The 12,906-nt window shown below is 43.8% G+C and overlaps 1 protein-coding gene across 2 annotated transcripts; it reads left to right on the top strand.

Moving 5' to 3' along the window:
• Positions 1-2,063: 2,063 nt before the first annotated feature.
• On the top strand, positions 2,064-9,335 carry LOC109731951 (uncharacterized). Of its 2 annotated transcripts, XM_020291130.4 has the most exons (5): positions 2,134-2,759; positions 4,273-4,481; positions 4,580-5,023; positions 5,105-5,257; positions 7,361-9,335. In XM_020291130.4, the coding sequence occupies exons 1-5, from the start codon at positions 2,548-2,550 to the stop codon at positions 8,716-8,718; spliced, it is 2,376 nt and encodes a 791-aa protein (XP_020146719.1). In that variant the 5' UTR covers positions 2,134-2,547; the 3' UTR covers positions 8,719-9,335. The 2 variants fall into 2 exon arrangements, with proteins under 2 accessions (XP_020146718.1, XP_020146719.1); XM_020291129.4 differs by having other exon boundaries at positions 2,064-2,759; positions 4,580-5,257.
• Positions 9,336-12,906: the final 3,571 nt, after the last annotated feature.

Raw genomic sequence — 12,906 nt, 5'->3', positions numbered from 1 at the left:
AGTTGCCTTCCACCTTATGGCTTTTTAAGGCCCGTTGATATTTTAAATTAATATAAAAGTCGTCTAACAATTAATAGAGCATATTATATATAATTTAACATTTTCGGGAACATTTTCCACCTATATTAATTACCGATAGTACCCAATATTACCCGATACTCTCTCAAACCACTCGGGATCCTCTTGAAACTATTTCAAATATCTATGAAATAATTCCACAAATATATTCTCATCACTCCTGTCCTACTAACACTCAACAGATCGTGATTGCCTTAACCTTGTGACCCAGTAGGTTCGGTAACTCATAGATCTGAACAAAACCCTTCCGTTCAATGATCGATAGCGGAACCATGGATGTCCATATCGATCCCTATGAGCACAAGAATGATATTCGAATGAACCTTTGGTTACCATGTGATGTTCCTTTTGCTTCACGATACTTCACAAAACCCGTGATGCATCTGTATCCTCCTGAGTTATCATCATGCTTACTATATTGTTATGCTCGTTACCGGTTTTGTTCTTCTTTCTCATTGTCGTGTTCCAGCATCCTTGTGACGTAGTCACCCGTGTCTGGCCAGATGATGATGGATCGTCACACCAAGAGGGCCCTAAGAATATCTCCCATTCGTCGGAGTAGCAAATCCCACTCTCGAGCTATCTAGTCCCTTGTCAAACTTTCCGATGAGCCTGTAAGTTGTCATTATGATCACCGTGTTACAGGTAACGTTTGAACAACCCCAAAGTCTACCGTATGGTAAGAAGTGACGACGATACTCTCATGGTCTAAGGAGCAAAATCACATATTAACACTTCGTGCTATCACAATTGATTATAGACGATATTATCTCAATTCATAACATGCAAGTTTGGGTCGATTTAATATGATCGTTCTTCCAACGTCATAATCTCAATGTTGTTTTAGGACTATCATTACACTTAGCGATATCCTAAGATCCAGAAAACATGATCACCAACAACACTTGAGCTAGTCTTCGAGGCGAGACTAGGAACCTTTATTTTATCATATGAGTTTTTCACTGAATCACATATTCCATGATCATAACAGTTATAACATCAAATATACACACTTACTTATGAATAGGAAAATATAATAATACAATATTATTGCCTATATGTCATATTTCCAACAGTCATCTCTTAGTCTCAAGTATAATGTATATGCCATGTCCTAGACTTGAGGTCCTCACATGTTCTCCGGATGAGGGTCGACTCATTTAGGGTCTATCAAACGCTACTCCGTAATTGGGTAGTTATAAACCGGTGGAAGTGGCGGCCAAGAGGCTACGACGATGCGAGCGGCGTCCACCCATGCCGCGAGCATCGACGACGAGGGCGGCAGGCGGCGCACCTGGGCTGTAACCATGGGGCGGCGGGCGGCGCACCAGTGCTGCAACCATGGGACAATGAGCTGCAACCGCTTTCGGCCGCTGCTATGAGGCAACGATGTCAGAGCGACGATCCATCCACGATAGAAGCTGCAAAACAAGGTGGTGATGACGAGGGAGGGTTGTGCTTTGACAACAACGGTGAAGTTGCAAGCACCGCCAACGACGAGGCCTCACACGTCCATGGCAGGTGGGTCGGCGACGCTCGTTTTCACTCTCCCTCCCATGTGGGATGGTGTGATTTTTTTTGGGGGAGGGGGGGGGGGGGGGTGTCGCAAGGAGGGATCAAAGCGGGGCCTGATCCGATGCTTGAAAGACAACGCAACAGACGCTCGGGATGTGACCGGCCGGGGGGCTGGTGACAGTCGACCGACGTCTAGTGCTGCCCTTCTTATCTGAACCCTCTGTAAGTTTTTCGTTCAGAGGACAAGTGAGGGGTTCGGTTGTGATGCTCCGTGCGTGTACAACCGATCCATGTGGAAACCCGGAACACCACAGGCGAGACGCCTCCCTCGGCACCCGGCGCATGGACCGACCCTTCGCGGTCAGGCGCTGGCGCCGTTCCTGGGTTCGGCCCGGGCTCGACCAGCGACCGCGTCGGTTGCCGTCTCTTGTCCCTTGCACTAGGATTTCCCCTCCTCTCCCTCCCTCCACGCGGTCCAGACCAGCCAAGACCAACAAACCGCTCCAAAAGAAAAGAGAAAAGAACACCTTTCTATTTCCCACTTTCTTTATTTTTCCTTCTGGAACGAGGAGCCAGAAGAAACACACACCGGAGCCGCGCCGGAGCCGTCCGCCGTGCCGGCCGCGAGCCAGCGCACCGCCGGGACCCCGCCCCGCCCCGCCCCTCGGAGGGTGGAGGAGAGGAGAGGGAGGACGAGGACGACGAGGAGGCCCCAGGAGTCCCGCGGGGGAAGCTTCTAGAAGCTGCCGGAGGCGGGGCGGGGGCGAGGGCAGCGCGATCTCGCCCGAGCCTGCCGCGCGGAGGAGGCGCCGGGCAGGGCGCCTCCCGGGTGCCGGCGCCCCCAGTGACTTGAATGGAAGGCAGATCTCGAGGGCGAGGGAAGCTTCTAGAAGCGGGCTGAGGAGGCGCGGTTAGTTCGTTAGGGTTTGGCCTGGCGGTGGGAGGCGGGGCGGGATGGGGGGAGGCTCGGAGGGTGGAGGAGACGCGGACGACGGCTGCTGCAGCGTCGGGGACACCTCGCCGGGGACCATCGTGTGGGTGCGCCGGAGGAACGGCTCCTGGTGGCCCGGCAGGATCCTGGGCCAAGCCGAGCTGCCGCCGTCGCAGATCATGTCTCCAAGGTCCGGCACGCCGGTCAAGCTTCTCGGCCGCGAGGACGCCAGCGTGTAAGTTTCCACTCCTGCCTTTTTGCTTGTCTTCTCAAGAAGAAGAAGGCGCCCTGTGAAGTTCTCGATTAGCACTTGTTTCTGATGCTTTTGGGACGCTGAGTTTAGAACTTTGATGGAAGAAACAATGCCTAGGCAGAGTCTAACTGCTATCACTAAGAGTAGCATTTGTCCATGAAATCAGCCAGTTGAATCCTAAATCCTGCTATAACTCCAATGAAGTTTCGTTCGAGGAGCCCGGGAGGTGGCTCCGCCTCTGGTTGTACCAGGAAATCTGTTTTTCATGCTCACTGTTAAGCTCGCTACCAGTTTATTTGCTTTCTGTGCATGCATTTTGAGATGAAATTTAGAGCTGTTCACATCATACATTAGGCCATCTCCAACGCCCGGCGCTAGGAGAGGGCGCCAGGGAATATTTCCCAGCCGATCGGCAGTTGCATCATTAATTTCTGGCGTCTGATGCGTCATAGGCGCAAAATCTTACCACGAGCGCTTGGCAATTTTTTCCACACGAGAAGAGACAAGAAGCGCTATTTCTAATTGTGTTTTCTTTTTGCGAATATATTTCTAATCAAAGTAAAAAAAGCGCTAGGCATTAATTGTACGTTTTCCCAGTGCCTTGTGTTCTTCTGACTAAAGCGCACGCTTAAAGCCTTAAACACAATTATGCGCATGTTAAGCACTAGGCGTGCTTAAGTGCCCGCCTAGGCGTGCTTAAGTGCCCGCCTAGGCGTGCCTTTTTGAACTATGTTTCTAATCGTGATTAGTACCGGCGGTTAGCGCCTAGCACTGGAAGAGAGACACTGGTATATATCTTTTCCTGTTTAAGCGCCTAAATAAGTGCCAACGATTGTAGATGCCCTTACATAGTTGTTGCACATTCAAACCCTTAAATTGTTACTTTTTGGGGACCTTGCACGGCCGTTTTTAATTGTATCCTGTAGCTAGATATCTAGTGAAAATTATTTGTTTTACGAAGGCTGAATGAATAAAAAAAAGTTGATGCCAATTTGTTTCACCCCTTATTTTCTGAAGCACCTGAATCATATCTGATTACGTATTATACGGTTCGTATATTGTTTCTGTGTTTGGTTTGTTGATTTTGTAGGAAACAATCAATTGATTTTATTTGTTTGCATATCTCATAGAAAACAGTAGTTTTGTAGAAACCAAACAGGAGGGAGGGAAACCTACTAATCTTCTGCTCAAGTGAAATAGTAATGTTTAATATTTTGCCAGTTACTATTAAGCATATTTCTTGAAAAGTCGCAAACTAGTTATTTTGCTAATCCGTATTCTGAATAGCAGCCACATATTTATTACAGTTTGAGCTCAGTTTCCTGTTCTATTTCGCTGGGACTGTTTTCTTCAGGAATTAATAGCTGTTAATATCATATGTTCTTTCCCCATGTACTCAACTAGTGTAAATTTGTCTTTCCAAATCTTCAAAGTTTCTGAGTTATGACAAATTCTTCATTTTGTATAAACTTTTCATTCTCTTATTTTTTCACAGTGACTGGTACAACCTTGAGAAATCAAAGCGCGTTAAAGCATTTAGGTGTGGGGAGTTCGATGCCTGCATTGAGAGGGCAGAGGCTACTCAAGGGACTCTTTCGAAGAAAAGAGAGAAATATGCACGGAGAGAAGATGCCATTCTTCATGCCCTTGAATTAGAGAGGAAACTGCATCAGACTCAAGGTTTCAGACCTGCCTACTTTTCCGGTACGCCCTCTTAGATTGACAACGTTAAATAAGCTTTTTTCATCCTTTAGTTACTTAAATAGGATGTATGGATATGATAAAGCTGACATGAAATGCAGCTTGCACGAAACATCGCAAAGACCTTGGAAGTACTCGCTACAAGAGCAAAAAGAGGAAAAGAAAAGATGTATCTGCTCTTCCTGCAAAAAAAGAAGCTGGGCAGTATTTTCTCAATGCCGATTTGAAGATAAACTTTTCAGACTCGCAGGGTACCTCAGAGAATCTTATCAGTAATCACATTGGAGACTTATCCCATGTGAGACATATTCAGGGTGGAGCAAGTTTAGAGAGCAAGGAGAATTGTACAATTGTGAAAAAGAATAGATCGGATGGAAGTGATTTCGATGAATCTATTGAAAAATGTGACAGACACCGACCACTTGTTCAAGTCTTGCAGAGCAGTGCAAACTTGACGCAGCACTCGCCGCACAATGATGATTACGGGGCTATCTTAATTGGGGGAGATAAAGATCCATCACCTGCCACCTATCGGGCTAAAAGAAGTAGATATGCATACCTGCCTAGTGATTCTGGTGAAACTCATAGTCATAGTGATTTACCTTCTGCTCAAATGGTTTCTACAGGAGCTGATTTTGACACCGAAAGTTATCTTCAGCATCCAGATTCCTCTTCTGAGGAACATACATCTTCGGACTTTGTTGAGAAACACGTATCTGAGTCTTCAGAGAGGGAATGCTCAGAAAGTGAAACAGAAGATGATGCGGAGCTTTTGCAAAGTACGTGTGTACCCCTTGTTAACTTCCCTCTTTTCATTGTTAAGTAGTAGGACTGTATGTGAATTCACATTGCCAAATATGGTAACAGATAATTTCTGCATCACTCAGCATACATGCTGTCAACATTTTATAGTTGTAGCATTGAAGTATCCAAATCAAATTTGACAAAGGAAAACATGTATTTCTTACACCTCAAACTATTTCCTGACTGCACATTACCCACCTGAACAATAAAACCGGACAAATATAATCATCAACTTTCAAAACCAGGTAAAATACCCCTGGCTGACTATTCTAAAGCGGTTTTGACCATTTCAATGTGGTTCTAGGCAACATGGCACCTACATGTCTGCCACATTAGGCTTCCTGTCTAATAAAAGTCATTGCATAATGGATTTAGTCAGAGAACTAGAAAGCCTTTCATGCTAATATCATCCTCCTTGTTATGTCATTATAGATCATTAGTGTCAAAAGGTGCAGCTAACAGCTGAAGTCTACTCAATTTTTTTAAAATCTGCATAGATTTTCTTTCTTAAAGATGGTGTCACAAATGTTTGGTTTGTGGCTAGAACATTGGTATCTAATCACATAGTCCCATATATCTTCTTTAAAACACAATCCAAACTTGGTAGGTTAGACCAAGTGCCCAAGAGGGTAATTTTTGCACTTCTGTTTCTGTGATCCACCTAAATACCGCATAGTCGACCCACCTGTATATGTCCTTGAGCACTTGAATCATTCATGAATGCGCACAACACAGTTAAGTGCACTGGATAATTGGTACTCCCTCTGTAAGCTAATATAAGAGCGTTTAGATCACTACTTTAGTATTCTAAACGCTCTTATATTAGTTTACGGAGGGAGTAAGTAAGAGGAATACATGTTGGACAACATGCCTATGTACAAAACATCATATGTATGATGGGGCACTATGATTTTTTTCATGACTCGTGACTAATTATTTGTTTCGAATGGGGCATGTCAACAATAAATCAGAGCCGTTGTATGGTAGAATGTGATTACATGAGACAAGCATGCTATGTTAAAAGGCAAGATCTAAATATAAACCATTAGATGGATTAAAAAAACTCTACCAATGGACACTAGCACCTTTGGAATTTTTAGTTAGAAGAAACTAGTGTGAGCTCACCCTGCGGAGCCTGCGGAGGCAGTCTTGGCGCAGCGGTAAAGCTGTTGCCTTGTGACCATGAGGTCACGGGTTCGAGTCCTGGAAACAGCCTCTTGCAGAAATGTAGGGAAAGGCTGTGTGTACGGAAGACCCAAAGTGGTCAGACCCTTCCCCGGACCCTGCGCAAGCAGGAGCTACGTGCACCGAGCTGCCCTTGTTGAGAAACTAGTGTGAGCTCACCCTGCGGAGTCCTAGCCTCGAACCTGGGTGGTCTCGGCACGCACTCGCACCTCTAGCCAACTGAGCAACGTTTGGTTAGCCATTAGATGACTTGATCGGATGGTTAGAAATAATGTTATCATAGCATTATAAAAGTATAGATTTCAAATTCACAAGGATGAGTCACCTTGTGTAACCAAGTTCTCATATGACAACAAACTCATTGAGCTATTTATGTTAGATGAATCCTGTGAAACAAGGAATATTGGCATTGCGTGGTTCAAGAACAAGTCTGGCTCTCCACTTTGGAAAGCTCTACGCACCTTTCTTCCTTTTTTAACACAGCTGTTCACATCTCTCTCCCCTTCTCTCCACCACGATTTCAAAGCACCATTGCCTTCAGCTTCACCATTACTGCACTGTGCACTTCTCTTCGCAATATGCCACCTTAATTTTGAGAAACAAGCTAACTAATGAGGGTTGTTATATACAATAACTTGAGTCAAATGTTGGTGTTCATGCACATCACATCGTGCCCCATTGGTGTTTCACTATACAGACAGAAAGATTTCGATAACTTTCTGTAAATAAATAGAATGTACCTATTTTGTGATGCATGTTTTACTATAGCTATGCCTTCATCATTACTGCGGTTCAGATTCTCTTACTGTACCTTGTTATTTTGTCCTAGTTTTCTGTGGAGTTTTGAATTTTAACTTGTCTGATCACCTTTCTTATGGTTTTCTTATGAACAGGTGCTAATAGGATTCTGCCTCCAGAGTTACGCCCCCGTGATCCTTATTTCCTTCGGACTTCTGACAGGTTTGGGCATGTGGATAATTATGATGATGATGATGATGATGATGACAATGAGGTGGCCTATTCTGCTTATATGCATCAATTGAATCAATCAGAGGAAGAGGATGGTTCTTCTGAGCTGGGTGTCTCCCGATGGCATATAAAAGGTAAACGTAATAACCGTAGCGCAGTGAAGAAATTAACCTATATGACGGATGGAAAATCCTGTTTGGATAAACCCAATGGTCTCATGAAAGGATCTGTGTACAACACAAATGGTATAAATCATAGAAAAGAGAGTGTGCAGACATCCGATCAGCAAGTGCTTAGGAACCAAATCAAAGAGGAGCCCCACTATGATTCTGATGAAACAGATCTATTCGAGGACACAAGCCATCCTGAGGTTAACTTGTATCATAGTCGAACATACCCATCATCCTTGAAAGCTACAAGAGATCTTAGCCGAAGCTACATTTATTATAATGACTATGAAAATGATTCTTCCAAGATTTCTCCACTTAACTGGGATACAGATCAGATATTTCGTGTTGATCGGAAGGCATATTGGGACGAACCTTCATTTTACCAAAGAAATGGCAGTTCACGTTTGGGTCGCATGGGCCCAATGTTGTTTGATATCGACTTGAAGGTCCAAGCCAGCTACCATGGAGAGCATGTTCCTCTTGTTTCCTTGATGAGCAGACTGGATGGCAAAGCAATTGTTGGACACCCTATCCAAATTGAAATACTTGTAGATGGTTCCACTGACCACCTGGTTTCTGGTGGTGATATTAGTATGGAAGAGAGCACAGGAGCTCCAACTGCTTGGCGTACAGGCAGGAGGACAGCCATGCAAAGAATTCCCCGTTCTAATCCTTTAGGAGCATCAATGGACTGTGGCAATGAAGGCAGGCTTGCATATCCAGACTGGGAAATGAAACCAGTCTTCAGTAAATACTCAACTTCTGCAAATCACCAGGTTAAGAAAAGCATGTCAAATAGCAAGCAGAGGTCATCGGCATCCAAATCTCAAAAGAAGCCATCCAAGAAGGCAAGTCTGTCAAGCCAGAAGGTCAGAACCCTCTCTTCCATTCCCACTGGAAGAAGGCATCATGGAGGTGGCACTCAAGCAAAGCCGCGTACGCACAGTGGCATTTTCAGTGACTTGATCAAACCAGACGGAGCAATTCCACCAGTTACATGCGTCCCCGCAAAGGTTGTGTTCACAAGGATACTGGAAGCAGTTGGCAGGCCACCTCTAGCTGCTGCTCGCCGTGTGAGAATGGTTAGTCCTGAGGCACGAGATCCAACATAGGAATCAACTGAAATGCCAAGTATGGTTGGTATCTGTGTCCTGCAAGTTCCGTGTACATTTATGTAAATTGAAGAGTCAAGCTATTCAATCATTTGGGCTGCATCATCTGGATAACTCAGGGATAGCTGCGCTCTTCAACGGTAATGACAACATCAACATGTAAAGATTGGTAACGGTTATATACTTCTAACTGGAGGTTGAGATCAATTAGGCTCTCAACACGAGTGCTTCTCAGTTCTCGGACAACAGTTCAGCCAGCGACCTCCACTAAGGGGGAGCATCCTTTAGAAGGGCGCAACTAGCGTTGGTAACCATGGCTTTTGGCAGTGTCTCCTGTAAAGTACTAACTTCAGCATTTTAGGATGTCTATTTATATAAACTTCTGTATCGTCATGTAGTCAATAGGCCATATATTTCCTGATGTCATGTATAAGTCCTCAATTGTATTCTCACCAGATCTCCGTGTTATTTATTGTCGATGGTTAATAGGTCCTCCGACTGTATGTTTGGAAGAATGTGTAGTAAGTTGATGTAATATGTGAGAACTACACCGGTCACCGGATGATGTTAACAGTCTAATTTTCTCTGTGAAGTTTACATGAATACTCGTGTTTAGTTCATGTATTCACTCTGATCGATACATTTCAAGTTGCAGTGTTTTACTTTTTTATCAAACCTCAACATCTGTTGTTTCAATCTACATCTGATGATGCTCTTTTTATGGTCTTATTAAGCCGCTACAAACTCCAACCACACTAACACTACCAGGCCCAAAAGAAGTAGCCAACACCACAAAAATTTACAAAACTGGGACACGATGATCTGCAGCTCAGACAGAGATCTTGCAAAATCCCACAGGAGGCCAAGCCAGGCTGGAAACCCTCAAAACTCCAGACTCCAAAATAGAAACATGACCGGTTCAGACCAACAAACTAGAACTACCATGACAAAAAGGAAGCAGCGGGGCAAAAGAAGCTTCAGTTGAAGACGATGTAGCAAAGCACTAGTCACGAGATCTACAATCAGCCACCAATCTGAAGCACTCTCGGTCTCCAGCCTTGTGATGCCCGATATACCTCACTTGCTACCTGCTCGATGAGGTTTGCCCTAAGCTTTAGCACCCTTTGTCCTGGCTCCTTTATCTGCAAGATAGACCAATCCATGTTCCAAAAGCAGATCAGTTTGATCATAGTCATGGGATTAGAGATGATTCTTCTTTCAAAAATAATGCGATTGCAGCATCTCCAAATCATCCAGAACATTGCAGCAACCCCCACCAGCACCAATTGTCTATCAAGTTTCGGAAAGCCTTTAATCCACTTTCCAAAATACTCAGACAGATTAACACAGGTGGAATTAAGGGCAAAAGTACCTTTCATAAGACTCCAAATCAATCTAGCAGCAGAGCATTGAAAGAATAAATGATCAGTAGATTCATCTTGTCCACAGAAAACGCAACACTACTACCTTTCCAACCTCTTCTCAAAAGATTATCCTTAGTTAGAATATTTTTCTTGGTCATTAACCGCAAAAACAATTGAAGGGATTTTTGTTTTGCATAGAAATTTCTGGGGAAAGCCACAAGCAGACTTGACCAAAAAGTGGTACAAGGATCTAATAGTAATTTTTCTGTTTGTAGTAAGCATCCATTCTGACCTTTTCTTGGCCGCTCATCATTCTGACCTCCTCACATCTCAGTTTCAAGCTATTCCATAATTCCAAGGATTCTTCCGATATAGTTCTTCTAAAAGTAAAAATATCCCAACCGCATCAGCCACAGAAATGTTATGGTCAAAACTAAGATAGTATAGTCTGGGATAGGAAATTTTTAATGGTTTATCTCCCAACCAGCAATCTTCAGAAAATCTATTTTTTTCCATCTCCAATCACTTCCTTACAATGTGGATAAATATCTCTTTCACTTTCAAAGGCTAGACCAAAACTAAGAGTTTCCCACTTTGGGGTTAATACCACAGATACAATTTCCTTTCACATATTTATTAGGGATTTCTATTTTCATGCCCATCATTCCTTTGTTGTGCTCGGTTTTGTCCAAGCCATTTAACATTCCTCACTTTCTCCCTCCTCTAATTAGCTCAGCCTCACAAAAGCCGAAATGGGGGCTTGCCATCCAGTCAAAGCAGTTGACCGTTACTTGGCCCGGTATTGACACGTGGGACCCCCTTGCCGTGTGGCACTGTTAGGGCCCACCTGTATGGCCGCATGCATTCTTGAATTCGCGTACGCCGGTTGTTTCCCACACAGTGAGTGCATGCGTCTTCACACAGGAAGTCGCATCGTCGGCGACCATTAATGTTGCATCATTGGCGACCATTAATGCAGCCCTCCCCCTCCACAATCTTATCTGTCGCCGTTGCAGCACAAAAACTAGCCCTCCTTGATGACCCACAAGTATATGGGATCAATCGTAGTCCTTTTGATAAGTAAGAGTGTCAAACCTAACGAGGAGCAGAAGGAAATGACAAGTAGTGTTCAGCAAGGTATTCTCTGTAAGCATTGAAATTATAAGTAACGAGTAGTTTGATAGCAAGATAATTTGTAACGAGCAACTAACGGTAATGGTAACAAAAGTACAGCAAGGTACCCCAATCCTTTTGAGGCAAAGGACAGGCCAAAACGGTCACTTATGATAAGCAAAGCATTCTTGAGGGTACACAAGAATTTCATCTAGTCACTTTCATCATGTTGGTTTTATTTGTGTTCGCTACCTTGATAATTTGATATGTGAGTGGACCGGTGCTTAGGTGTTGTTCTTACTTGAACAAACCTCCTACTTATGATTAACCCCCTCGTAAGCATCCGCAACTACGAGAAAAGTTTAATGGTATTAAGAATAAATCTAACCATAGCATTAAACTTTTGGATCCAAATCAGTCCCTTACGGAATAGCGCACAAACTAGGGTTTAAGCTTCTGTCACTCTCGCAACCCATCATCTAATAACTACTCCACAATGCATTCTCTTAGACCCAAATATGGTGAAGTGTCATGTAGTCGACGTTCACATGACACCACTAAGGGAATCACAACATACATACCATCAAAATATCGAACACATATCAAGTTCACATGGTTACTTGCAACAAGATTTCTCCCGTGACCTCAAGAACAAAAGTAACTACTCACAAATGATAATCATGCTCAAGATCAGAGGGGTATTAAATAGCATAATGGATCTGAACATATAATCTTCCATCGAATAAACCATATAGTAATCAACTATAAGATGTAATCAACACTACTAGTCACCCACAAGAACCAATCTATAGTTCCGGTACAAAGATTGAACACAAGAGATGACCTAGGGTTTGAGAGGAGATGGTGTTGTTGAATATGTTGATGGAGATTTCCCTCCCCAAGATGGGAGAGTTGTTGGTGATGATGACGACGATGATTTCTCCCTCCGGGAGGGAAGTTCCCCCGGCGGAATCGCTCCGCCGGAGGGCAAAAGAGCTCCTGCCCAAGTTCCGCCTCGAGACGGCGGCGCTTCGTCCCGAAAGTCCTCTCCTTATTTTTTCTAGGTCAAAATGACTTATATACCAGAAGAGGGGCACCGGAGGTGGGCCGAGGAGGGCACAACCCACCAGGGCGCGCCTGGGCTCCCTGACGTGCCCAGGTGGGTTGTGCCCACCTAGTGGTCCCCCTCTGGTACTTATTTGCTCCAATAATTCTTATATATTCCATAAAAAATGTCCGTGAAGTTTCAGCTCATTTGGAGTTGTGCAGAATAGGTAGCATGACGTAGCTTTTTCAGGTCCAGAATTTCAGCTGCCGGTATTCTCCCTCTTTGTGTGAACCTTGCATATTATGAGAGAAAAGGCATTAGATTACTCCAAAAAGCATTATTATGCATAAAAATATATAAATAATAGTAGGAAAACATGATGCAAAATGGACGTATCAACTCCCCCAAGCTTAGACCTCGCTTGTCCTCAAGCGAAAACCAAAATCGAAATCATGTCCACATGCTTAGAGAGAGAGGTGTCGATAAAAGCACAAAATACAGACATAGAAGCATCATGTATATTATTAACAACAACAAACTTTAGCATAAAACTTTATCATAGAACTTTTATCATAGACTTCTCATGAATAAGTAACAATTCATCACAACATCGAAGTATAAAGCATAAGCTCTATAGAAAACCAACAAACTATGTTCTCAGTC

This window comes from Aegilops tauschii, chromosome 6, assembly GCF_002575655.3.
Source record: "Aegilops tauschii subsp. strangulata cultivar AL8/78 chromosome 6, Aet v6.0, whole genome shotgun sequence".
Taxonomy (NCBI): Eukaryota; Viridiplantae; Streptophyta; class Magnoliopsida; order Poales; family Poaceae; genus Aegilops; species Aegilops tauschii.
This window is presented reverse-complemented; position numbering and strand designations above follow the sequence as displayed.